This window comes from Carica papaya, chromosome 4 (assembly GCF_054855325.1).
Source record: "Carica papaya isolate Zhongbai chromosome 4, ASM5485532v1, whole genome shotgun sequence".
Taxonomy (NCBI): Eukaryota; Viridiplantae; Streptophyta; class Magnoliopsida; order Brassicales; family Caricaceae; genus Carica; species Carica papaya.
In genome coordinates, this window is record NC_142312.1 from 4,529,951 (window position 1) to 4,557,781 (window position 27,831).

At 36.2% G+C, this 27,831-nt stretch overlaps 3 protein-coding genes across 3 annotated transcripts; 2 read left to right on the forward strand and 1 right to left on the reverse strand.

The window, feature by feature from the left end:
• The first annotated feature begins 7,088 nt into the window (after positions 1-7,088).
• On the forward strand, positions 7,089-9,532 carry LOC110822546 (uncharacterized). Its single transcript, XM_022052691.2, has 5 exons — positions 7,089-7,257; positions 7,778-7,886; positions 8,363-8,462; positions 8,731-8,817; positions 9,143-9,532. The coding sequence occupies exons 1-5, from the start codon at positions 7,197-7,199 to the stop codon at positions 9,278-9,280; spliced, it is 495 nt and encodes a 164-aa protein (XP_021908383.1). The 5' UTR covers positions 7,089-7,196; the 3' UTR covers positions 9,281-9,532.
• Positions 9,533-13,298: 3,766 nt separating this feature from the next.
• On the forward strand, positions 13,299-16,804 carry LOC110822163 (Auxin efflux carrier family protein). Its single transcript, XM_022052177.2, has 10 exons — positions 13,299-13,725; positions 13,862-13,941; positions 14,069-14,193; positions 14,287-14,408; positions 14,515-14,688; positions 14,788-14,901; positions 14,991-15,091; positions 15,708-15,760; positions 15,858-16,043; positions 16,495-16,804. Exons 1-10 carry the CDS (start codon positions 13,591-13,593, stop codon positions 16,617-16,619), a joined length of 1,215 nt encoding a protein of 404 aa, XP_021907869.1. The 5' UTR covers positions 13,299-13,590; the 3' UTR covers positions 16,620-16,804.
• A 133-nt stretch (positions 16,805-16,937) lies between these two features.
• Positions 16,938-27,314, reverse strand: EMB2763 (ribonuclease II family protein). The gene is made up of 23 exons (XM_022052176.2): positions 27,006-27,314; positions 26,742-26,873; positions 26,474-26,631; positions 26,223-26,278; positions 26,015-26,137; positions 25,736-25,866; positions 25,227-25,627; positions 24,464-24,704; positions 24,182-24,338; positions 23,996-24,064; positions 23,058-23,183; positions 22,775-22,827; positions 22,236-22,342; positions 20,761-20,815; positions 20,538-20,637; positions 19,890-20,001; positions 19,344-19,464; positions 18,858-18,917; positions 18,667-18,772; positions 18,499-18,594; positions 17,971-18,052; positions 17,829-17,894; positions 16,938-17,484 (listed from the first exon to the last, which is right to left on the reverse strand). Exons 1-23 carry the CDS (start codon positions 27,057-27,059, stop codon positions 17,274-17,276), a joined length of 2,817 nt encoding a protein of 938 aa, XP_021907868.1. The 5' UTR covers positions 27,060-27,314; the 3' UTR covers positions 16,938-17,273.
• Between the last annotated feature and the right edge of the window lie 517 nt (positions 27,315-27,831).

The following is a 27,831-nucleotide window of genomic DNA, read 5'->3' on the forward strand; positions in this document are numbered from 1 at the left end:
CACAAAGAAGAATGCTAAGTTTGAGTGGAACGAGAACTGCGAAAGAAGTTTTTCAGAATTAAAAAAGCGGCTGACTACTGCACCCGTGCTGGCTTTATCGAGTGGATTAGGAGGATATACAGTTTATAGTGATGCCTCCTATCTAGACCTGGGTTGTGTTCTGATGCAGCATAGAAAGGTTATAGCATATGGGTCCAGACAGTTAAAGAATCATGAGAATAACTATCACACCCATGACTTAGAGCTTGCCGCAATCATACACGCCTTAAAAACCTGGTGCCATTATTTGTACGGAGAGACCTTTCAGATCTATACCGATCATAAGAGTTTGAAACATATATTCACTCATAAGGATCTTAACATGCGTTAGAGAAGGTGGATGGAACTCCTTAAGGACTATGATTGTGATATCTTATACCATCCGGGTAAGGGCAACATGGTAGCAGATGCTCTCAGCAGGAAAAATGCAGGTATCTTAGCCCATTTGATGGTTTCAGAATGCAGACCAATTGGGGCCACGCAACAGGTTCGACTTCAAGATCTGAAGAGAGTCACATGTTTGGGCCGCCTGACAGTCCAGCCCAAGTTAATCCAGAGAATAAGGGAAGCCCAGTCAGTTGACCCCGCCCTGGTAACCCGCAAGAAGGATGCAGAACAGGGAGTGAGCTTAGAATTCCGAATCTCTGTCGATGGATTACTTCGTTTCCAAGACAGGGTGTGTGTCCCAGATAACAGTGAGTTAAAAAGAGACATCATGACAGAGTCCCATAGCTCGAAGTTTGCCATGCATCCAAGAAGTACCAAAATGTACCAAAGCATGCGACTCCGGTTTTGGTGGCATGGGATGAAGAGAGACATAGCCGACTTTGTATATAAATGCTTGGTATGTCAGCAGGTCAAGACAGAGCATCAGCGCCCAGGTGGGTTACTTCAGCCTTTACCGATCCCGGAGTGGAAGTGGAAACATATCACCATGGACTTCGTATCGGGGCTACCCAAGGCATGTTCAGGACATGATACCATATGGGTAATCGTTGACCGACTTACTAAGTCTTCCCACTTCCTAGCCATCAGGATGACCGATTCATTGGAAAAGTTGGCAATGATGTATATCTAGGAGATAGTCAGATTGCATGGGGTTCCAGTGACAGTAGTATCCGACAGGGATCCCAGGTTCACTTCTCGGTTTTGCAGTAGCTTCTAGCAAGCTATGGGAACAAAACTGTCTCTTAGTACTGCCTTCCATCCCAGACTGATGGACAATCAGAAAGGACAATTCGTACGCTTGAGGATATGCTCCGAGCTTGTGTCCTGGACTCTAGGGGCCATTGGGACAACCATCTACCCCTGATAGAGTTTGCCTACAACAACAGCTACCAAGCAAGCATCGGCATGGCTCCATATGAGGCGTTATATGGGCGCCCGTGCAGATCACTGATTTATTGCGAGGAAGTGGGTGATAGAAGATTGTTCGGCCCGGAGTTGGTAGAGGAGACCACGTCCAAAATAGTTAAAATCAGAAAGAATATTTAGACAGCTCAGAGTAGGCAGAAGAGTTATGCAGATACTCGGAGGAGAGACCTAGCGTTTGAGAAAAGCGACCGGGTGTTTCTTAAAGTCATTCCTTTAAAGGGAATTAGTAGGTTCGGCGGGAAGAAAAAATTAAACCCCTGATTTATCGGACCTTTTGAAATCTTAGACAGGATTGGTACTGCTCCCTACAGACTAGCACTGCCTTCAGAGCTCTCCAGAGTCCACAACGTGTTCCACGTATCCATGCTACGTAAGTACAACCCAGACCCTTCTCATGTCTTGGCTCATGAACCGCTTCCACTCCAAGAGGACTTGTTTTATGAAGAAGTACCAGTCGGTATCACGGACCGAAAGAGCAGGATACTCCGCAATCGGAAAATATCATTTGTAAAAGTCGAGTGGCAGAACCACACGCCCAGGGAGGCTACTTGGGAGCTAGAATCGGATTTTAGAGCCCAGTATCCCCATTTGTTTGACCAAGAGTGAGGGACAAATTTGGGGGACCAAATTTCCTTCGGGGGGGAGGGGGAGAGAGTTGTAACACCCAAAATATTTTTTTTATATATACTATTTTATTTTTATTTTTATTTATTTATTTTTTTTTGTATTTGAATTTTTTAGATTTTAATTTAATTTAATTTAATGAAAATAAAAATAATAATAATGATAAAATTGGGTAAAAATATTATTTGGATTTAATTGAAATTGATTTGGAGAAAAAGGGGTGAAAATTTGGATTCTGATGGTGTTTTTGAAAAGAAAATCAGAAATCGGGGGTCAAAACGTAATTTAAAAAAGTTGTGCCACGTCAGCAGCCCCAGCCAACCAGGACACGCCGCGTGGCAAGGAAATGCTGACATAGGACGGGCCACGTGGGCGAACCGTGTGTGCGCGATCGGATGGCCCAGGTCTGTTCCCGCGCGCACGGACGACCCAGATTCACACGTACGGACGGTCCAGATTCAATCAGGCACGGACGGCCCAGATTGCATCGTGATGGACGGCCTAGATTTAATCCCAATTAAATCGCGATCGGACGGTCCAGATTTAATCTTGATGGACGGTTGAGATCAAAAGGCAAATGGTATAAATAACCCCACCCACACCTGACCACAAAACCCTAGCCGCCAGTGCCTCGCCGGAGAAGAAGAACCAGACGCCGGAGGAGTCGGCCGCCGCCACCCGCCACCGCACCGGACAAATTTTCGACCGCCAATCGAGGTAAATTTTCTCCCCCTGCTCGTTTCTCGATGCTGAATCCGTCTATGGCCAAACCAGAGCCGAACCACCGGCCAAACGGCCGAAAAACCCCGTCGAAGTCCGGCAACGCCGTCGCGACTCCCCTCTGTTTTTGCCTCCGATGAGGCCATTCCCGGCCTCCGTTCGATGCAAATTTTATACCACTGTGATCATCGTTCTTTTCTCTACAGGTTGATCTGAGCCAAACATCAAAACGCAACTCACACTGGAGGAGCTGCCGCACCCGAGAGCACCGCTGCCGGTAAGTCTCAGTTTTTCGTGATTTTTTTTGGCCCACCGAAGGCCCTAGAGTTGTTTTATCGCAAGGACCGATGCAAGTTTGGCCGAATTCGGCCAAAAACGGCCAACCCGTGGTGGATCGCCGCCGCAGGCGGCTGCGCCGTCGCCGGAGCACGGCGGAGCCGCCGTGCCAGAATTCTGATATTGGCCGAAAGGGGCCCTAGGTCTGATTTAGAATTTTTTGGGACACGTGCAGGTGCCGGTAGTACGTTTCAGTTTTCCGAAAAAAATTCAAGGAAATTAGGGACAGCCCGTAGGCGCACTATAGAGTCGATTTCAGATCCCGAAACAAGTAAGGACCCCTCACCTTATTTCCTATCATGGTATTAAAGCTAAATAAATAATTAAACTGTACTGTGTGACTTTATAGATATATAATTGATTAAGATTGCCAATGGAGCCTGAGTCTGATACAGTGTTGGTCAGTCGTTGTTTGATCTAATTTTCAGTATTAAATGCAGTATGATATTTGATGTAATTATATTATGGTCTCGTATGCATGAATCATGGTTTCTTTTATTATGGTTTGTATTACGGTGAACCCGATACTGTGTTGTCTTATTTGGTATCAATTACTGGTTTACATGTTGTGTATGATTGGATGATTGAGATCAAGGAAAAAGGAAAAATGGATAATGTAGACAGCCTGACTAGATATCCTAGGAGATGGTGGACGGACCGAGTCCGTAGGGAATCCTACCGGGAACGTGGTCTCTCATACCGGACGGGGTATGGAGACCTTTATGGTTTTGGCGCCCATACTGGACGGGGTATAGGAACGGTCCTAGAATCAGGTTATTAATGTTAATGGTTCACGGGTAGCGGGGACCCCCTATAGATCCCCATGGATACTAGTAGGCTGGTAAAAGAGGAAAATATGTTATTTAATGATCGAAATGCAAAGGCATGGTAAATGTTATGTTATAAAGTCTATATGATTTCATGATGATGATAATGTTATTGCTTTCATATGTTGTTTTCATGGATCTCACCGAGGTAAGTGGACAGTAAAGGTTTTTATGTTAATAAACAAGTTTGTTATAAATTATGCTCCATTGGTCATTTTTGTTTTCTACCCACCTTTACTTCCGTGGCGGTGAGATAGTGTGATGTCCTTACTGGGCTGGTGTAGCTCATTCCTTGTTTAACCATTTCAGATCAGGAAGACATTGTTCCCGAGCCCGTTCCGCAGGAAGACGGCGAAGGGGACGCCTAAAGACTTCATAGTTATATTTATAGTTCTTATTTCGAGTATCTCTCTTAGTTAGTTTGTTCCTTCAAGTTTTGAGTACGTTTTGGTTATTGTGTAAGGGATGTTAATCAAAATTTTTATTACGCTTCCGCATTTGAGAATTTAATACATACATTTCATTTAAATTTTTAGGGTCGTTACACAGATGCATTATCTCTTTAGACACGATCGAATGGACGAGATTGATCGCGATGGACGACCCAAATTCGTCCATGCAATCTGCCCAAAACTAAAAATCATCGAATGGTCCTCCTTGCTTCATGTCTACTCGAACTGGCAGCTTGGATCAAATGGAGATGAGTATTTAAACTCCTCATCGCAGGGAGCCAAAACCTAACCCGAGAGAGGGGTGATCAAAGAAGACGAAAAAGGGTGGTCGGGGAAAGAATTAGACGCCAGAAAAGGAGGTCGGCCACCGTCACTGTCGCACTGGAGCCACCCTAGACGCTAAAACAAGTATTTTTTTCTCTCTTCCCGCTCGGAATTCAATCTCGAGTCTCTCTATGTCTATATCGGAGCCAAACAGTCGATGGGTGAGCCGAAAATTGTGGGCAAAGCTCAGCTGAGCTAACGAAACCAAAACTCTAAAACCATCTTCGATGACCCCCTTTCTAATTCCCGTTTCACATAATTTTTTGACCATTGTGTTCTTCATCCTTTTCTGGTGTAGGTTAGCCGAAGGGAAGCTTCAACCGCGAAGGAGGACCGGTAGAGCCGTCGCACCTGGAGACCTTTTGTAGGTAGAGTTTCGATTTTTTGTGTTTTTCTGGCGAACTGAGGCATCATAATTTAGTTTTTCACAGGTTTACGTGTAAAATCGGTCAAAATTGATCAAAATCAATTGACACCAGTTTGGCCGAGGTGAACCATCACTGTGGATGGCAGATCCCCCGCTGGAGCATGGCAGTGTCGTCATGCCGGAACCCTAAAATTGGCCGAAAAAGTTTTTCAATGCATATTTTGGCCTTTTGAGGTATTTTTATATACGTGACAGATGTCTTAATTTTTACAAAAAAATTTTAAGAAACCTAGGGACCACCAGGAGGCGCAATAGAAAGTACAGTATTTCGAACGGCGATCCGGGGTAAGAATCCTTCACCATTTTTTATGTTATGATAAATTAAAGTTTAGTAATCAATATTATTGTGTTTTGTAAACATTAAAAAACTTTAAAAATAATTATAGTTTACTAGTGGAGTAGGAACCGATCAGTGCATATTTGACATAATTTACTGTTTATTTTTCTTCTGTACTGCTTAAAATGTTTACTATTATATTGTGTGCATTAAATTGTTAGTTTTAATTGTCTTATCAGTTATTTAGTTTACCTAACTGCATAGCTCTCATTTGTTGAATTATTTTGTAATAAATATCTCGATATGTTTTTTGATGTACGTATCGTTTATTTCCATGACTTATTGTTAATCTGTAAATATGAGATATTTGTATATAACTGGTAATTGGTTAATGGTGTGAATCTATGTATGAAATGATTACTAGGTACCCTGAGAAAGGATGGACGAACCTGGTACATATGGAATCCTACTATGGACATTACCTCAGTCGAATGGGGCTGAGAAGTCTTATACCGAAAGGGTTTGAGAGATATAGTTCATCATCATATCGAATGAGGTATCGATGCGATGGTGTTTGATTCCCATTACTGGACGGGGTATGACGACGATCAGTTAATTGATAAATTTGGATATTAGGTTCATGCGTAGGAAGACATCCCTATGGACCCCCAGATATACCAGTAAGTAAAAATGAAAGTTGTTGTTCTTATTCATTTGTATATAAAATCATAATGTTATTTGAGTTATTGTCTTTATAGATCGATTTTAGAAACTTATAACGGTAAGTGTGGAATAAACGATTTTATGTTAAATAAATTTACTAAAATTAAGGGCTCCATTAGTTATTTTATAATTTTTATCAACATTCAATTTTTCATATTAATTATTATATAATATTTTTACTGGATTAGTGTAGCTCATCTACATATTTAACAATTTCAGATAAAAAAAAACCAATATCTAGATCTTGAACAGCAGGAGGATTGCTAGTAAAAGTTACCATCTAGACCCCATCAAAGTTGTCAGCATAGATTAACCCCATAGGATTTTAGTTTCATTAATATTTATATTATTTTAACTATTTTTAGGGACATTTTTGTAACTTTATTGAGCATCCCAATTTATTACGTAAAGAATTTAAATTGTAACTATTATTTGATTTCATTATTTTAATACATATTCATTTCCTTAAAGTTTTGGACCTAAACAGTTTTTATATTTTTAAATAATTTTTTGAAGTAAAACTTTAAACTTTCAAGATTTTGAATTCTAAATTTTTAGCTTAAATACTATATTAATTAATTGATTGAATATCAAATTGCTTATTTTATTTTTCTTTAAATTTAAAATTTTCATAATTTAAATATAAGAATTAATAATAATTTATATATTTAATTACATACCTAAATCAAATGTTTTTATTTTTTTGGACTAAATTGTATATATATTCCATAAACATTATTAATTTGTTTTGAAAATAAATTTTAAATATATGAAATCATATATTAAAAAATAATTTAAAGTAAAAATAGTAAGGAGAATAGTCCAAGAATGGGCTCAAAGTTAAACCTCCAGTGGAAGTGAGTAGTCCAACTGGGTTGCTTTTATTAATAAACCCAGAAACTTACGTGTTGAGCCATGGGCTCCTTAAATCAGCCCACTATAAATATCTCCCTTTCTTCCGAAAATATTAAAATGCTGTACACAAACAAGACGATAATTCGGTATTATCGAGGGAGAAATTTGTTAAATCCAGATCGGTTTCAGTCTCTGGTTTTCTCTGTAATTGCCCAGCCATGTCTGCTCTCTCCACTTCTCTCGTTTCTCTGAACAATCCACGCTCTCATTTCTTATCCGGTAATTATACTCTTTTACATCTATACTTAGTTACCTTCTTCCTCTTCTGCTTCTTGTTAATTTTTGTTTAACGTTCCATTTTGTTTTGATGTATCTTCAGTAAATTCGATAACGATCTGCTTCCTTCTGTCTTTTGGTTTGAAAATTTCAGATTCCTGTCTACTTTAATTGTTGATTGCTTTTGTTTCCATTCTGAGTTCTTCTGATCTCGAAGAGGAATGAAGAGAAATGCATCAGAAATCACCTGTGTTATTCTCTTTCTTACTTCTGCAGAATGACGTTTATCCTACTTATTTACTTTGACTATTTAATTAGCAGTATTGTGATTCCTCCAATGGCAATTCATGCTTTCTGAAAAAAAAGAAAAAACGAATCGTGCTCCTCTTCAGGGCGGTTTTTAATTTGTTCTAAACATAGCCTAAGTGTTCATGGCCTGCTTGCCACTGTCGCCGGCAAGTTTAACCGACGATAATTTTTTTTGTAATGATCTCGGAGCTTTTTGCTTCCTGTAATGTGCTAGGTTCTTCATCGAAGCCGGTAGATCAATGCATGTTGAGCACTGGATCCTTTAAACTCTCTGGTAATGTCAGAACTGCCGTGAATAGAGGGACACTTACAGTCCGAGCTAGGTATTTATGTCATTGTCTCTCTAATATGTGCTATTTATTTGACTACGCAGATCATGCATTGAATACCGATTTAGCAGTAATATTTGTATGGTTGGCTGCTCAATTATCTTTTATCTAAGGCTATCTTTGGAACAAATCAAGAACTCTTTGTGGAATTTATTTGGATATCTACAGTTGGTTTAAGAAGAATGGTAATTTCATGAATTTGATGAAATTTCAAAATTTGATAATTTTATATATAATTTTCACATTTTCTAGTTAAACTAGCCCTGATTTTCTATTGAATTCCACATATATTTTTTCATTTGTTCCAGATATAGCCTGACACTTATTTTCTGTGTTTTTATACGATTTCTCTTTTTTCTGGTTATCTGTGGGTTAACTCTAACAGTGGAGTCAATGTTTTAGTTAGTATGACTCTCAGCTATGTTAAGGGTTTTGGTCAATGACCGGTATTGTCTGTTGGTCAAGCACAGTGGGAATGATGGAAGACAAAGTAGTGCAAGTATCTTCATAGGTGGCTTTATATTAGGAGGAGTGGTTGTTGGAACACTTGGTTGTGTCTATGCTCCTCAGGTACGGCTTGTGTCTATATGCCTAATTCTTGCTAATTTGCATTTGAGGCTTTGTGCTTGTTGATATATAAACTGGTTGCAACTAATTATTTAACATGATATTGCAAGTTGTGATGCTGGTTTCAAGTTCTATAACTTTGTTGTCAGTCTATATGTACTCTGCTACTCCTGCGGTGTACTGTGTATTACTCTTTGAAGAAGCAACATGGGCCTAATGAAATTGATGGTGAGACGTGTGTCGTGAATTGACATGTAATCTTGCTTTGCAGATAAGCAAAGCCCTAGCTGGAACTGACAGAAAAGATTTGATGAGGAAACTACCGAAGTTTATTTATGATGAGGAGAAGGCCTTGGAGGTTAGCAATTTATTTCTGTCTATCATAATGGTTAGTTCATGTGAATGAGACCATGATAAATTTATATCTGAAGTTCGTGTGCTGGTTTGGATTTGATCCTTTGAGATTGAAAAGAACTGCAATATTCCATTTAAGTGATAACGTACGAGTTACTCTTATCCATCGCGAGAGCGTGTTTAAATAACTTGGTGCACACAGATTGACATTTAGGATTTTCTTGTTCTTTTACTCACACAGTCCAAGTCGTTGATGTATCCTTCCTTGTCCCCCTCTTTTACAATTGCACTGAAAAATTGCCCATGGTTCTGTGGTGTTATGTGAACAGAAGACCCGCAAAATTCTAACAGAGAAGATTGCACAGCTGAATTCTGCAATAGATGGTGTTTCCGCTCAGTTGCGGGCAGATGATGCTCCAAATGGTGCTGCTGCTTCAGGTTCAGAAGGAGTTGAAGCTTCAATATGAAAAGATAGTTGTTGAAAATTCCGAGTATAAATGATCAAGTTTACCAGTACTTAGCACCAGAGAATAATGTTTGTTGTTTTGTATAAATATTTGTGCTTTTTTCTGTTAATTCAAGGAATTTTTGTCTGTTCTGAAACAACATTAGGAGCCAGAGGATCTCAATTTTGCTGGAATCCCGCCATATGATGAATGTATTGGTTGTCTATAGTGAAACATGGCATGAATAAAGTTTTTCTCTCTGACTGTATAGAATGAATAGCCAGGTTTTATTTTTATTATTTATTGCTTAAATTGGTCTTGGGTTACGATAGTTTGGGCCCAAAATTAGGGGGCACCACCAATTTGGTTGGGCCTCACGTGAGACTACGAATTGGAAACTACAATGCGTTAGTTTGAGTCCAATACAAGTGATTTTTAGAATATGTAGAGCTTTAGTTCGGCTTGGAGTGTAATCCGAATTTTATTTTAGTTTCCTACCTGGTTTCTTCGAAAACATTATAGGATTGGTAGAGAATACAACGTTGCAGGTTTAGCGAGCTCGATTTTTCACGAACTTGAATAAATTTAAACGATGCAAGATATTCAATTCAGTAAGATATTATATGCTATATAGTTCTACTGAGTTGTGGAGCTAAAACTAAAGAGAGAATATCTTGAATTCCCAAGAGTTATTTTAAGAGAGTGAAGTACGTTACTGGTGGACGTAAAGCTATTCACTAACTAATTCTTTTGTGCACATTATTGATAGATATAGAGCTATTTACATTATAGCCCGAGAGGGTTCAAGCTACCCATAAATAGCTATTCACTTGTAAATATATACGTTATGTGAAATTAATATATATATATATATATATATAAAAGAGCGAGACATATATTGTCATTTTGATAGCTAAGCCCGGACAATAGACACGAAAATCTCCGAGTGGACAGAGATCAAATTGAGATAATATAAAGCATGTTGGTTCCTCATGGATTCTGTGTATATATACATATAATATTTATATTGCATCATGGCATGCGTAACATGGCTTTTGTTTGTATGTTAAAGTGTGTGGAACTTTCGTTTTCTTTAAAATAAAACAATTTTCGTTGCATTGAACAACTTTTTATTTTTTTTAATTATTGAATATCTCAGACGTATAAATCTACTCTCAATAATTATAGTAAAATCTTATTTTTCTTAATAATTGTAGTTAAAGAGTTTGTAAACAAAAACAAAAAAGATGGAGTTGGATGGTTGTATATAATTATGACTTTTTATAAAAATTTAAAATGAATTAGTTATATTTAATTCTCTCTTAACTCGTTTATTTACTAAAAATGATTGGAGGGTAATTTTTTTTGGGTACTAATTTATAATTATCTTAATTAAAAAAAATTAATTTCACTAATATATTAATAAATTATATGTTAATAACAAACTATTCACTCATATTACACTTTCGGAATAACAAATTTTAAAATTTGAATTTGTATTAACTTTTAAATAAAACATTATTCTTTTAGTAAGTAAAATACCGTCCTGTAATATCTAAAACGTTCTAGAGTGTTGTATGTATTTATAGATAACAAAACTGATAGTAATTTCAGATTTGCAGCATTAATGGCTGGTTGCTTTGTCTATACATATATATTAAGAAAATAAATTAAAGTTGGCACCAGCCCTCTCATACGGCGGAGGAAGAGCAGAGCACTCAACCCTTAAAAACAAAACAGAAGCGATTCCTTGTCTTCTTCAATTTTCGATCCATCTCCCTCGCCGACTCTCTCTCCAGAATATTTGGGTCTCCTCTCAATTGTTGCAGGTAACTAAAGTCGTATATGTGTGTGTGTATATATATATACTTATCTCCGTTATATATATATATGTTTTAAAAATTTAATCAAACCTGGTTTTTATTTATTATAGTGATAAATTCTTCATGAATAATCAAATGTTGGTTTTGAAAGGTATCGTTTTCATGTATTGATTGGTTTTTTTTTTTTAAGCTTCATCTTTCGTTTGCTTGTCATGACGTCCTCTCCTTCTTATGCTGTTTTGACGGTAGTGATGAAAATGGGATATTTGTTGGACCCCACACTCTATGAATTTACAATAATAACCTTAAAATTAAATTAGTAACTGGACCCCCAACACCCTGTGAATTTACTACGATGATACCTCCTCCAAATCAGGAGGTGACTGGACCCCACGCCCTGTGAATTTACGGTAATAACCTTCAAATCCCGATGAAGCAGCAGTATCTTCTTTTAGTCACGTTGAATATAATTAGGAACTAAATTAAACTCAAACCAAAAATAAAATTACTATTCGTATTTAAATAAAATAAGAACGCATTAAATTAAAGTTCAAAATAAAAATTGCAGTCTATGACGTTACTCTGCAGTGCCCAAGTCCGACTGTAACACGTGTAGCGTGCGTACGTGGGTATAGATATATATATATATATACATACATATAGAATGTATATAACGGTGAATAACGGTGAAGGCGATGTCTGTCTCCATTGTTTTTTAATGACTGAAAAGACCGTTTGTTTTTTCTGACGCTTTTACAGCCAACCAAATACATCAACTTATCCAACGCCATTAATTTGGTCCCGCCTCCTCTCTTTTCTTTTTCTTAAACCTGTCACTAATTATACACCTCATGACTAATTAATTTATTGGGTGTTTTAGAAATATATTAGATTAATACGTTTTGTTAATACATAGAAATTTTAGATTTCGAAATCTTTACTTATTAAGCCTAAATTTGCCTTAAATTAAACAAAGTTTAGTGGGTTCAAGTTGGTGTTCTATATATTTATTTGTTGGTATAATAAAATGTATAGGCCGCCATAGCTTACTTTCAATCTTTAAAATTAATGTTTTGCTTGTCTTTTTTTGAAAAAACAAAAAAAAAGTTTGACGAGAACATGTCGTTTGTGATGATAATAACAACAATATAATGATATAATTACACCAACCCTTTATTAATAGAGTTCTTATGTAGCGTACAACTATTTTTAACCTAAATTAATAGAGTTAAAATGCGGGGAATGGGGAAATATTTCGAAACATACGGTAGGTAGGTCGAATATTTTTAATAATAGTTGTGGGGGAGATGATGCGAAATGAAATCGTGTACATAATAATTATATAGTTGTTTGAATATTAATGAATAATATATAGTTAAGAGGGCTAATGTTGGAATATAGTTATTCCCCACATCCACATGATCTTTAATTTGTAACGCGTCCAAAACTCTTACGGCAATGTAATTAAATTTCAAGTACAATAATAGTAGTAGTCAGTGTGTGCGACAATTGATAAGTTGGACATACATACATACATATATACATACATATAAATATATTATTTCATTGCAAATTCGGGAATTGAATTCTTTGGTCGCTCTGAAAATTTTATATGTTTGACTTGGAAAAACCTTATATATGCATGCATGTAAGTTTAATTAGAAAACCCGTGTTTTATATAATTATGCTAATTTAATTAATAATTTATAATAATGGTTATTAATTAATAATTTGTAATAATGGTTATTACAACAATATTGAGACGATAAAAAAAATATATAAGAATTTATGTAGAATTAGGACAATGTATTTTTTTTTAAAAAAAAATTGAATTAAATTGAACTAAAAAATTTAATATTATTAATTTTTATTTCATCTAGCTAGTTGAACTAAATACGTATTTGCAATCAAATTCTAAAAGAAATATAATTTGTTTTAAGAATATATATACGGCTTAACAAATAAATCTTTGATAATAAAAAATATCATAAATTTGTTATCGTTGTACTGATGTTATATATATATATATTATACAAAATAATTTTTTGTTAGTTATGAACTATATTCAATTTAATTTAATTTAATTTATTGTTTATAAATTATTCAAGTCCTGACAAGTTGGCAGACCTTCATAGTTGTTTCCTCCTTTTCTGTTCATGATTCATATGTATAATACTTTTATATATGTATAACCAGTCAGTTTCCGTCTATATATAGCTTTTCTCTTCTTGTCTTTTTGATATATTACTTCAAATTTGTTTTGTGTTGATCTTTGCTCCATGTATATGGGCATATAGATACGTCTCTGAATACAACTCTCAGGTCTTTGCTTATCTTCTTCTTCTTCTACATAAAGTGATTAAAGGTCTGGATCTACCTCCATGATCATACTGCTCAAGTAGAAAAACAAGCAAAAGCAAACACCAATATATATTGCGTTTCGGAAGTAGAAGTTAAAAAGAGAAAAAGAAAAAGAAGAAGAGAGAAGAGGGAAAAGAAAAGAAGAAGATGGGTTTCTGGTCATTGTTAGAGATGGCATCCATGCCAATTGTGCAAGTTCTTCTTATAAGCATACTTGGAGCTTTCATGGCTACAGATCGTTGGAATCTTCTGCCTGTTGCTACCCGCAAATCCTTGAATAAGGTATATATATATATGTATATATATATAAATGTATATGTCTATGTAACATATATGTAAACACACACATGTATGAGTTCGAATTTTTATATATATTATCTATTTTATTTTCTTTAAAATAGTGTCTAAAAATTTGCAGATAGTGTTTGTGATATTTACGCCGGCGCTTATGTTTGCGAGTCTGGCTAAGACTGTTACGTTTCAAGACATAATCTCCTGGTATATATATATAGCTTACCGTGGACAAATATATATACACGCACACACACACACACATACTCTCATCTGTATGGTTTGATAGAATTATGATTAACTATTGCAGTATGCATTTACTATGATGAATCAGGTGGTTTATGCCGGTGAATATTGGGTTGACGTTTTTGTTTGGGAGCATTTTTGGATGGCTGCTTGTTAAAATACTCAGACCCAAGCCTTATTTAGAAGGCCTCGTCATTGCTACCTGTTCATCAGGTACATATATACATAGATGTGTCTGTATAGTTATATATATATATATATATATATATGAAATTCATATTAACATTGTGGTTAATTAATTAAAAGGGAACTTGGGAAATCTTATCATTATCATCATCCCTGCAATCTGCAATGAGGATGGAACCCCTTTCACCGATCACAACATCTGCAGATCAGTTGGTCTATCTTATGCTTCTTTCTCCATGGCGGTAATTCTTCTCCTTCTTTCTTTTTCTTTTTTTAAAAAAAGAAATATTGTCTTGGAGATTTTAAATGAAAATTCTGATTTGTGTTTCTCCATGGGATAAAACGCAGCTTGGCGGGTTCTACATATGGACATATACATACCAATTGATACGAACTTCATCTCTGAAACTCAAAGCACTTGAAGGTTCTGAAGAGGAAGCCTCTAAATCACCCAACAAAAGTTTGGATTCCACCCACCAAACTCAACTGCTCAACGAATCTATTGAAGATGCTGAAAGCCAAGTAAGTTGCCTTTTCTGAATGATGGGTGTATATGTATACACAAACACACACACACATATATATAAATGTGGTTAATATCTTATGTGTCTGCAATTTCAGGTAGTGTTTACTGGAGGAGAGGAGGAGAAGCAAGGGGGGTCGTTTTGGAAGAAGGTTTTGGGATTTCTTCATCAGATCTTGGAGGAGCTCATGGCTCCTCCTACGCTTGCTGCAGTAAGTAGTATTATCTAACTACAAACTAATATTTGATTAATTAATTAATTTTTAAAAAACATAATCATAATAAAGCTACTAATAATCAGATAATAGGATTCATCTTTGGTGCGATCACATGGCTTAGAAATCTCATAGTCGGTGACAATGCTCCCCTGCGGGTAATCCAAGACTCGGTTAAACTACTTGGGTACGTACATTTAGCTTCTATTCTCTGTTTTCTTCTGTTTTTTCCTCTTAATTGAAAATAATAATTTACAAGTTAAAAGGTGATTTTTTTTGTTTTATTGAAGAGTTAATATTATGAATATGTACTGAATAAATTAAACTTAAACATGTATATTTTGAGTTTTTTTTTAGATGTTTTATGTATTAAGTTTAAATATATGTTTTTAAAATTTTTCTAAATGTCTATATATATCTATATACTTCAAGAGTTTTTATAACAATCACAAATGAAAATTTTTTCAATAAAAATTGTTCTCATTGCTTACAACTATACTTTCAAACAATCGAGTTGGATTCTTTACCAACAGGTCTGTAATTTGTAAACATGTTCGTTTCCAGATCAATTTTTGTCTTATTAATCCAGACAGTAAATTTTTACCAGATTTTTGAAAGGATTATTTCTTTTCATTATCATTTCAACAAACCCAAATGATGTCATAAAAGAGTTTTCACCAATAATTGAGAATTAGGGTCATGTCAAAATTGCAAGCTCCACCTTACCCTGCTTTTTTGAACTCTTGAATGAATATCAAACTGTCATGGGTCGTCCATTTTAAAAGCCAATTGTTTGTATGCAGGGATGGCACAATTCCTTGTATTACCCTTATACTGGGAGGCAACCTAATTCAAGGTAAAAAGACGAAGAAGTCGTTCCCATGGAACTTTCCTGTTTTCTATATGAAAATGGCACAGGATTGTATAGGGGGACTAACAGGTTAATTGAACAGGTTTGCGGTCTTCAACACTTAGGCCATTGATCATTGTGGGAGTGGTGTGTATCCGATACATCATTCTTCCTCTCATTGGCGTTTGGGTGGTTAAAGCTGCTGGAAATCTTGGTCTCCTCCCCCAAGATCCTTTGTTCAGCTTTGTTTTGATGGTTCAGTTTACTCTTCCACCAGCCATGAATATTGGTATGCCATTTTCTTCATACATATATATATATATATATATGTATTTCTTTTCAAAAAAGAAAGAACAGCCCAAATACTCACTGGTTTACTCCAATAGTCACTTCATTAATAATCAAGTACAGATTTGTCGACAAAGTTGAATGCATAGTTTAATCTCAAATCAGATTCGTGATTTGATTTTTTTCTAAAGTGAGATTGTGGTGTATTTTCTCTGTGAATTCTCTAGTTTCACCATAACTAATGCAATATTTTCATCTCAACATCTAGCCTAAATTCAGGGTTTGGTTCTCCTAAAATGACCCTGCAAAAGAACCCTTTCTTGTAAACTCACAAGTGTAGATATACAAGAAAAAATGAAACGGCTAAAAAAACAAGATTTACAAGTTGGTAAAATTTTCTTTTCTGTGAAATAATAAAATTCCCAGAAGAATCATGGACGGTAATCTTGCAGGTACGATGACCCAGTTATTCGATGTGGGTCAAGAAGAGTGCTCGGTTCTCTTCCTTTGGACTTACCTGGCTGCTGCTTTCGCTCTCACCGCCTGGTCAACAATATACATGTGGATCCTCTTCTGAAGCAACTGCCTGCAACTTTACAGATTGCTGGGATATTTAAACAGACATGCCTTGCTGCCAGTTGGCCTTGTAGAAAATAGAAATGGCTTTGCAGCTTTTATATTACATTTATTCATATCCTCAAAATGCATTCATGTTTTTTTTACCTCATCAAATAATATAGTCCACGCAAAATTTTTGATAGATGTCCAAGATGCTTTAAAATGATAAATAGATTCTCATAGTTCTGGTCAATAGATACCTAGGAGGGATTTTTTGTTGGTGACATTGTCTCCAGTTCTCTCATATATATATATATTACATTAATCGGGTTGAAAGTTTGTAAAACTATAATGAAATGTAAACCTTAGATTATTTATGTCACAGATCATTTCAAAAATTAATGTGCCAAGTCCTGTTCTTCCTAACTAATGCTTTAAAAGATTTCACTCTCTTAGACACCAGTTCTGGGTTTGAACAGTGTAAACTGAAAATGAAAATAATATTACATGTTCTCACTCAAAAAACACCTCCCTAAAAGAAAAAATAATAATAATAAAAAAAGTTCATCCCTCTACAATTCTACAACCTAGTCTCAACAACCAAAATAGATGTTACAGCTTCTTGCAGCAATTGCTCCCTGATCAAGTAATCACTTCGTCTTTCAGAGGAAGATCACGCAAGTTTTTCCTTAAGCATGAGTTGGAGCTTGGGGCGGTTCGGGTGAGGCTCCACAACCTCCATGTGAATCTGCACTGTCTGCAGAACAGTGTAGGAAGTGCTACCATCCATCTTCACAATCTTCTGCTGCTTCTCATCTGCATACCATTCCCCACCTCCCTTTTCGCTTCTGGTTGTTAGGTACACTGGCCCTTCTATTCCATACCTGCAGAGAACCCGGATGCTCATTTCCCCCTTAAATATTTGGAACCACCATGATAGTGAAGCATGATAATAAAAGTATCCTCAGAATTACAAATATTATACTTGCAAAACTATTTTATGTCGTGCATAAACTTTTGTGGATGGAAAGACGGACATGAACATTAGTATTACAGCAGGGGTGTAACAGATGAAAAAAGAAAGTAGCACTAAAGAGAGATAGTTGAGGAACCTGTCTCACTAAGTTATGCCATGTTTTCCCCGTTCAGAAAATTAAAAGCATAAGATGATGAACAGCAGAAGACTATCATCAATGAAAAGAATCCCATGAAAGACTGATTTACATACTTGGGCACAAAAACTATAAATCCGTTGGATCTTATCTTCACTATTCTTGCCTCTGTATCCGTGGGCCTACAGCATAGCAAAATGTGTTAGAATGCTTCCACATCCACATCCAAGACATACAGGAAGAGTTGAGGATACACACCGATTCCTGAAGAAGATAAGAGTGTGGAGCTCTACTGAGGCTCGGCTTGCCATCTGGGCATTCCTATGGCGATAGTTTAAATCTGGACCAAATTTAATATAAAAAATGTCCTTAACTTTTAGTATAAATTCACCAAAAAGAAAACCAGATGTCTAGGTGGTGTCTTTCAGCACTTAAGAAGACATGTCATCCATCCCAATATTTTGAATTCTAGAAATCAAAGTTATTCACACCAGATATAACAGAATGGAACTTGGTAGACATGAGAAATAATCTGCAACAAATCCCAAGGAGAACTTAGGACCTAGGAGTTGGTTTAGGTTTCTCTTTTCCCTGTCATTTCTAGGCGCATGTCATGTATACATAGTGTAGTTGAGATGTAACCACCATTAAGTTCTCTGATGAATTTTATTATTTCTTCCAAGAGGGAAAGGCTATCATTAACAAAGTTCCGCAAGCAACATATAATCAAATGTCAAGAAGGTCCAGGTACAGGAAGCACTATTAGCACTGGGCAAGAAGTCTTACTGTCAGCAATGCTAGTGAGTTGAGGTCTGTCTTGGAATACTGTTGGAAGCTTGTATATACCTAAGGATGCCGCAAGTAACCTGTGTACAATGACATCTGCATGGAAGAAAGCTAGCATCATATATCCCATTCATCAAATAAAAACACATGAAAATTAGCATTGATTACCTGCATATCTTCTAATAGGGGAAGTGAAATGGGTATATAGAGGTGCTGCAAGCCCATAATGGTGGAATTCTGGAGGGCTGAGATCCCCACTACAGAAGTAAACGGCCTAAATTTATAATTCAAAAGCAAATGTTAAATTTCAGAGATGGCTCGTAAAAACTATTACTTGTTCACTCTAGCATTTAAGTTACCTGGGTCATGCACCTAGTTGCCAATATCCGGATCAGCTTATTGAAATATGGATCATCACCCTAGCAAACGCGATTTTAAGAAAATGATTAAGTGAGATCGAGAGAGATGAGCAACTGACAATATAAACAGAGCAACTAATAAAACCACAAGGTCTCACATACAACTAATCTGAAACTTAATTAGTGGATGCACAATAATCAAAGGAAGAAAGTGTGAGCAAAATAGCTTAACAAACCACTGTTTCATATCTCACTGCCCTGACAGGCTAATACATGTCTACATGATGCATATTAATTTGGCAAGTTCAAAAATAAACTTATTAAAGTAGAAAAATGAAGAAATGGTAATGCAAATAGCTATAACTTAAATTTTCAGCATATTTAGCATATCCTTCTTGAAAAGTATCAGTATAGTGAAAGAAGGCACAATAACTGGCACATCAACTATTCGGTCAAATAACTGGCCAAGTAATAAAAGAAACAAACCACAGCTCGATCAAGTGAATCAGCCAGTGCTTTTGATGATGAGACATCCAAGGCAATTCCAGCAGTAGCAGCAGTACATAACAAAGGTTCAAGCATCTCTCTGGTAGGAGTTGGATGACGTCTGCACAAGGACAAATTCCACAAAACACACAATTAATCTCATCAAAATAACAGCAAATGAAACAAGTAAATGAGATATTTAGTTAAAAAAAGGATAATTGCAACCACCACATTCGAATATAGCTAAATGTAACAATGCCGGTCCATGCATACTTTAAAACAGAGAAGATAACCATGGTCATTCAGCCACATGGTTGCAGCATTTGCAAGGAAATAATCCCAAATCCAACATTGAGGAGGATACGCAAGAGGGAAGAAATCCCACCTCCTCTATACGGCTCAAAGGAGAAAAGGGGTTTCTTTTATAGCACCCATCAACTATCCATGATGGGACTCTACTATAAGCCTTGTGCTTACAGGCGAAGGTACAAAACAAAAGCAAGTTTCATCATGATGAAGTCAGGGTACCGGGCAGGAGAAACTTACCTCAACAGCGAACAAGAAGGAAAATGATTGAGGATTTTTTCAGCAACTGAAACATTAGCTGCGAGCATAAACTCCTCGACCATTTGGTTTGCTTCTCGGATTTGATACATACCTGCAAAAACAATTAATGCATTAGACATACGATAAGATGAAGAGAATAACTGGGACAGAGGGGGGTGGGGAGAGGGAAGCGAGGGAGAGTTAAGAAATTGGAAGCCGAATGGATCTATCACATTAGAAATCCATCTTTTGAATGAAAGATATTCTTCTTCGGAGGTTAAAGACATTAAGGATAAAAGTTAGTACTGTTTGCAGGCATATCAGATCGAACCACAAAATATGAGCATCTTTTACAGGTCCAAAGACATGCCAAAGTAGGAAAACAAAATCTAATTCACTAGCTTTGGGCCCCAGAGAATAGAGAACTATGGAAGTCTTAAATCTGTGATTTAGAATTGATATGTAAGCTCACTTAAAAATTGTAAATAGAGTAATTTTATCAGTGCCAATATAATGGCAGAGAAACAGAATTTTCTAAATAATTATGTTGCATTAGTTATCACCCATCAGACAAGGATAAAATGAAATGATGATAACAAAATATGTCACTGCCTTGCTAAACTAAAGTAACTTGTGACTTCAACGTACCAATATCAAGAGGATCATGAGTCTCAGTATCAATTTGAAATTTGACTTCAGCAGAGGCGAGGGTTAAAGCTCCTCTGTCGATACGCCTTTGCCTCATTATCTGCAGTTTCATAAATAAAAACATACATCTCCGAGAAATTCAAACTTTAAAATGCAAATTAAGTACACTCTTGTTAGTAAGTACTGTGAAAACAATGGGAACAGACTCTCAGGTGTTACCTACCTTTGCCAAAGCATTCATATTTCTCAAATCTGTGGTTACTGAATCTGTTAATCGACTGCAAAAGACACAAGCAATTTCAATGCTTCAAACTGATTGACACAGAGAATTTTAGAAACTTGTATAAGAATTCAAACATGCATACCAAACCCCCTAATTCTTTTATTTTTTTGTTTTTCGAATTTGTTTACTAGGTCAGGGGTTTTAGTATAACCACCTCCAGACATATTTCTCACCTCATCAAGATAACTGTAACTAATACATTCCCACATCCTTCCAAGAATATGTCACTAGGACAAGGAAAATCTAAAAGTTAAGGTTCTTGGAATACATTAGCATCTGACCAACTTGCTTTTTCCCAAATATTATGGTCTCTTATTTGTACTTGGTGAGATCAAATTACCAGAAAAAGGCATAAAACATATTATTTTTTCAGTGTCAATTTGGGGTCTACCACACTCTAGGAGTAAATTCAACTGACACTTATTGCATATGCTCCAAAAGAACATGTATTTTTTTTATAGAAAAAGATTTATTAAAAGAATGTATTAATCCTTCAATGGACTAAACACACTTCTTGTTACTCTAATATTCCTAAAACAATTGTAACTCTAATTGCATTTCAGACCTCTGGATACTGTTTAAAAAACTACCCAGCTAGCTCAGTGATGTGTTCTTTTTTTTTTCTTTGAAATAAAAAGTATAAGACACATATTAAGTAACGGCACCAAAGAGATGCCACCCATTTACAAAAGATTTACACACCAGTTAGCATATCTACTACCGCTCCAAATCTTCTAAGCTATATATATTGTCTTAAAATAATGGAGTCAAAATATTCCTAAAAAAATTGTAAATTTAATCGCATTTCAGACATCTGGATACTGTGTATAAAACTACCCAGCTAGTTCATTGATGTGTTCTTCTTTTTTTTTTTGAAATAAAAAGTATAAGACACATATTAAGTAACGACACCAAAGGGGTGTCACCCATGTATAAAAGATTTACACACCAGTTAGCATATCTACAACCGCTCCAAAATCTTCTAAGCTATATATATTGTGTCTTAAAATAATAGAGTCAAAATATTGAAACCACCTACTTTTAAGATTCACAAAAGTATCCTCCCGCCTTTCAAAAGTCCTATTGTTTCTTTCCTTCTAAATAACCCAGAATATGGACAAAGGGATAATGCGGACAGATCTATTATTGCCAGTAAGCTCCTCCCAAGCCAATAATTTATTGTTTACCGAACCCACCATTACCCAATTGATACCCATAAGGCTGTAAACGAGAGTCCAAAGGCTATAAGAAAAGGGGCACCAAAGCAGTAAGTGATTGAGAAACTCCGCGGTGCACTTGCAAAGTGCAATGAAATTTTCTGCCCAACCAAGCTGCTTCTGCTGTCAATTCATTGGCCATTCACACAGCTAAAATGTAAATAAAAAAAATGCTCAATACTCAAAAAGAAAGCATACCTATCATCCATTCTAGCCTGAGCTTCAACATAAGATAAAGCGGCGCAGGATTTGATGACACTTTTTGTGTACCTCATGGAAACAATCTCTGCTTCAGGAGTCATTTCCTGAAGTTATGTGATTAAGTTAAATATCTGAATAATATCCTCAGACCGTTGCCCCATAAAAATATGCATGTAGCTGACATGCAATGTTAAATATGTAAAAAAAAAAAAGAAATTAAATAGAAGCCAGAGCAGCTATAAGTTGCATAGTCCTCCTGAATGAAATATAGAGTCCATTTGCTCCATCAATCCAAAGTAGAAACGCAGAAGACCTTAAGGTGGTTAGCACCTATGGCTCACTGAATTACTCACAAGGTAAATAAGCATCTAAGTGAGAGCAGTTGAATGGATGGGCATATTGGTTCTACTCAGATAAGAAGTTTGAAATACAGTGAATCATCAAAGCGAAATATTTCTTTGAAGAAAAAGAGCGAAGGAAAATACGAACAGAACTACTAGAAGTCTTATCATAATAAGTAGTTGAAGAACACATACCCAAATAACAGAGAAAGCAAGCCTTTCCACATCCGCTCGAAGTGAACATATATCTGCAAGCAAAATCTTTTCTTGAGAAGAAAAAAGAAATATTATAAACAAGGCAACAAGGAGGTGTTACCATAAGCTGCAAGCAAAATCCTACCACCGAGCATGCTTAATTTTTTTTTAAAAAAAACAGACAAAATAGAATGAAACTACAGATTATAGAATGCATAAATTCATCTAATACAAGACTTAAACTAATTGAAAACTGAAGGAGAAAGAAAAATAAGAAATTCACCTTCAGTTAGAGGTTTAGGAAGCATGTCAATACGGCGATCAACAAGGTAAACAGATGTGCCCCTTTGTGTAGCTTCATAGTCAAGAGGGGTTCCAGGGTGAATAAAATTTGTTACATCAGCAATATCTATGATCAAAAACTATTAAGGACAAACAATGGTGAATCATGCCTGTGCTTACTACAAATAATTAGCATGGTACCACATTGAGACATGAGGATATTGATAATATTCTAATCGAATGAACCATTTCAAGTGAAAGTTCAATAGAAAAATATCTCATTCAAAGAAATTATAAATAAAATAAATTGAGGTTACACAATAACTAGTGAAAAGAGAAAACTTTATGTAACTTGGAGAAAAGACCTGAGAGAAAAACATTTCAAATAGAATATGCTACAGGAAGAAGCCTGACTATTTAAGTCAGTAGAGACAATTTCATATCAAGAATAATATTAAACAATGACACTAAAACAAAAATACATAAATGAACTTGGTTAAGGAAACAGAAATTTCTAAACTTAGAGTGAAAGTGGGAAGTGAGAGCTGAGAGGACCAAGGAGAAAAATGACAGATTGCCTAATAGTATAAGTTAGAAATCTAAGTTAGAAAAGCTCCTTACCAAACTTGTGATATTTTATGTTATATGTGGACGAAATTGTGCAAATAGCTTTAAAGAAAACTATTTACTGACATCAACTCATTCATTCCCTCACATATTGGTACAGCTAACTTCGATATATACATTTAATTCTTTCCACTATAGATATAATATCCTTCTGATGATTGGTGAAAGAAATGAGTGGGTTCAGATTTACATCCTGCATACTTACAGGCTAGAAAATTTAATTTTCGCACAATAACCTTAATGGCTAGAATTTCCAACTTTAGGTAAATTGACACCTGCAGCATAATAAAAAGTCAGCATACTAAAGGATACGAACTCCAACTTCAAAGTTTTCATTTGGTAGAGCTGTGCAGTGCAGTGCATCATCAATATCCTTGCATCCTACACAACCCAAGAATTATTTGTTTCTTTCTTAGTCAGTTGGTATTTATCTAACAACTATAAAAGGAAGTAAGAAGCCAGTGATATATGGAAAGAATTAAATTTAGAATCATAAACCTGGGGGATCTACACTGAAGACACGCAAATGTCGTAAATCCAACCTAACAGGATTTTCCAGGTCTGCGGAAGAAACTGACCATGGTAATGGTGGCAAGCATGCCAAAACTTGAGTCGAGAATGGCCTTGAGTTTATATCATTCTCTATTAAGACCACCTGCACTCACAAAATTAATTATTAATAGTTCCCAACTACATTTTTATCAAAAACTTCTGTTTGCAAGCAATAATATCTCTCTCCCTCCTCTCCCCAGGTACGCAAAATAAACTAGTCTTAAGTACCTCAGTTTCGGTATCTCTATCACCTATGTCCCCTATGGTTCGAACATAATGACCAGAAGGGTAACGAGATTGACAGTCCCAAGAATCAACTGCCACAATTATTCTCTTATCCAAAAGATTTTCAAGCTGTCGTGTTGTAATCCGAATTTTAGGAACTCTATGGTCTTTGGAGACAAATAAGGCATGAGCAACACTTCCACTGCCAGCAGGCAAAGGCATTGGCTCCAGAGATCCACAGTAACTGCATGGAACCATGAGGCCCTGTTAGAAAAACTGAGACCATAACCAGTAAAATATTGGGCATCATCATCTAGACATAGAGGAAAAAAAAACGTTCCAGACTCCTTTGTGAGAGGCAACATACAGGACAGAATAATATAAGTAGATGTTTTCCTACGTGGGTAGAATTTACAATGACTAAATCTTGAAACTTATTAAAACATAGCCCTGAGTTTGATCCACGGATCATATATGTTGAAAACTATAAAACATAAAATACCATTTAACTAAAATCAGTGTTAACTGAAGGTGAATACAAAAAGTAAGCACAGTGAAGTGCATCAAGTCAAATGTATACTACTGACCAAATCATACAGCCACCAAGTTGGAATCTGCGAACATTTATTCCTCCTGTTGGCCAAATATGGTGCCATATTCTTCAAACAAGTCAATGCATGTGTTTCTTCTCGCCTACTTTTAAGTGATCACATGCTATGTATAATCAGAAATAAACATGACATATTAACATAAGTAATAAACTTACGAGTGCCAGTTGCGCCTTATAATGCCGACAACACGGCCTGATGGCCGACTTAGGGTGATATTTTTGCCCCTATCAGCACCTTGTACTAGATTTGTGATTCTAGGAGCATCATCTGCACTGGTTGGGATAAGATGAACGTCATCGTCCTCATCATCTTCTCCTTCGTCTACTATGGATAGACTTTTCTCCTCATGCCATTGATCTTGAGGCAAAAGCTCCACAGCCACAATATCACCATCAAAAGCCCTATTCATGTTACTACGACCATAAATAATTACTTCTTCACCAATGCTCTCACTCCCAACATATGCTTCAAATGGATTGTAACGGTTAACACGAAGTTTTCCTTGGTGATATATTCCACGATGCAAGCCTGCAGTAATCTCAGACATGGGCTTGTGCTGAAGAAATAACATATCGCAAGAAACTTCACAAAATCAGTTTTATTAGATGAATAGAATTAGGTAAACAAATACTCACTGATGAAAATTTAAAGCAATACGTTTTACCTCTTGGTATATGATTTTCCTCTTTAAAGGTCTTGGATCATCGACTTCTTCCATGATTATGTCCTCAGATGAAGGTCGGACAACTAAGTCAAGCAAATCCGGTTGACCCAAAGATTTAACATAGGACTCAACTGAAACAAAATGATAATTCAACATTAAGTTTTGATGCTTCCTTTAAATACCAAACTACTAGGAAAAACGATAACAATGATTAGCAAATAGCAACTAAGACACTCATTGACGAGGCACCAAAAAGGCATTAAAAGACACTGAACATACTTGTCTCTGCAGAAATGCCCTCTTCAATAGCCTTTGTCCTATTTTCCCTGTCATTTGTTATAAGTAAAACTCGTGTTGCATCACCAAGATGAGTTTGATACCATCGTGTAGCTATGCGAATTGCTGAACCACAATTTCTCACCATCAAATCTCAAAACTCACAGAAGCATGCCATGTGGTAAACAAAGTCTAACTAGTGATCACAAACCTCTATCATTACGATCATTTGCACTTTCTCTCTCCATAGCCTTCACATAAGTATCCCTAACCAAAAAGACGCAGTTAAGATATTATTGCTTAAAAGGCTTGATAGCAATGAAGAGTGACCTTTTATAAGAGTCCCTCTGCCATACTTATGTACTCTAGAACTAAGAAATTTTTACTGAAGCATAAAAGAAATATTGGAAGCTGTATAATTACATTCGTGAAACTCTCTATTTAATAAAGAAGGAAACTTACTTATGGAATTGATTAGCAAAAACATAGAATCTCCTCATAGAATTGCTGCATAGGGCTCTTATTCTATTGTAAACTGACATGTTCTTGTTCTTAACCTCTTCCAGGACAATGGATAGCACAACCACATCGTCGATTGCTGGATTCTCCAGCAAATCAATCTAAGAAATGAGATGGTCATTCTTCTTTTAGAACAAGAATTTAAGGGGAAAAAAATCTCCAGAAAATTAATCGTCTTTAATCCATCAAATAATAAGTGACATAAAAATACCTGGCGAAGAACGACATTAGTGTCAACTACGAGAATCGTAGAAGAAGTCAAGCGAGCAGCTGAATTATCACACTGCTTGCAACAGGAAGCTCCACAGTATATGTCGTCTCTCAGATACACTTCTCTCACTTGCTGCCTCAAGAGTACGAGAATATATATGAACAAAATCCAAAGAAAATAAACAGTATAGCTGTGACTATAAGTAAGAATCAAGTTTTTTTTTTTTAAAGCAAAAAAAAAGGTCAGTGCAAGAGGGAAAATAACCTTTTGTATTTTGCCTCCCCTGGTTTTCTTGTTAAATACTTTGCTCTGCAACATCTCTCCTTCAATAACCTCCCCTCAAGTTTCCTCCTTGTAGAGCTGGTAGTCTAGCACGGAATTAAAACAGGCGAACGATGTCTTTTGGAAGATTAATTTTTATAACAAAGGATAATTTCTTGTTAAATACGTAGCTAGCTCATCCTCTTTCGAGTACTAGATTCACCATCATCTCTCTATTGTCCTTCGAATTACAGACATTACAGAAGCCGTAAAACACCTTTTTCTTCCTTCATTGGACCGGTCACTGGCCTTTCACGAACCCTGGGAAACAGGTTTATATAACTCCAAAACGACAACGTTTTGCATTGACAGTAAAGATGTGTTGGGCTGATTTCATGGGCTTTCTTCCGATAAGTTTAAGTCTTGCGCCGAGCGGGCTGTGAAATTTTTAATGGGCCAAGTCATATGGTTTTGGGCTCATAATTCCAAAACGATAACGTTTCTGCGTTGCCAATAGCCCTATTGGGCTGTTCATGGGCTTCTTTCCAATAAGCTTTCATTTTGGGCCTAACGGGCTGCGCCAAATCATATGGTTTTGGGTCATACTTCCAAAACGGCAACGTTTCTGCGTTAACGGTAGCTGTGTTGGGCTGATTTCATGGGCTTCCTTCCAATGTGTTTTGCTTTTGGGCCGACCGCGCCGTGAAATTTTAATGGGCCAAATCCTATGGGTTGGGCTCATATCTTCAAAACGACAACGTTTCTGAGTTGAAAGTAGCAGTGTTGGGCTGATTTCATGGGCTTTCTCCAATGAGTTTTGTTTTGGGCC

Coding starts and splice junctions, on each gene's coding strand:
- LOC110822546 (XM_022052691.2), top strand. CDS start 7,197: ATGTCTGCTCTCTCCACTTCTCTCGTTTCTCTGAACAATCCACGCTCT. Junction 7,258..7,777: donor ACGCTCTCATTTCTTATCCG/GTAATTATACTC, acceptor GTAATGTGCTAG/GTTCTTCATCGAAGCCGGTA. Junction 8,463..8,730: donor GTTGTGTCTATGCTCCTCAG/GTACGGCTTGTG, acceptor CTTGCTTTGCAG/ATAAGCAAAGCCCTAGCTGG.
- LOC110822163 (XM_022052177.2), top strand. CDS start 13,591: ATGGGTTTCTGGTCATTGTTAGAGATGGCATCCATGCCAATTGTGCAA. Junction 14,409..14,514: donor ATGCTTCTTTCTCCATGGCG/GTAATTCTTCTC, acceptor GATAAAACGCAG/CTTGGCGGGTTCTACATATG. Junction 14,902..14,990: donor CTCCTCCTACGCTTGCTGCA/GTAAGTAGTATT, acceptor ACTAATAATCAG/ATAATAGGATTCATCTTTGG.
- EMB2763 (XM_022052176.2), bottom strand. CDS start 27,059: ATGTTGCAGAGCAAAGTATTTAACAAGAAAACCAGGGGAGGCAAAATA. Junction 23,184..23,995: donor AAACTTTGAAGTTGGAGTTC/GTATCCTTTAGT, acceptor TTTTGATCATAG/ATATTGCTGATGTAACAAAT. Junction 19,465..19,889: donor CCTTCTTGTTCGCTGTTGAG/GTAAGTTTCTCC, acceptor GTCCTTGTGCAG/ACGTCATCCAACTCCTACCA.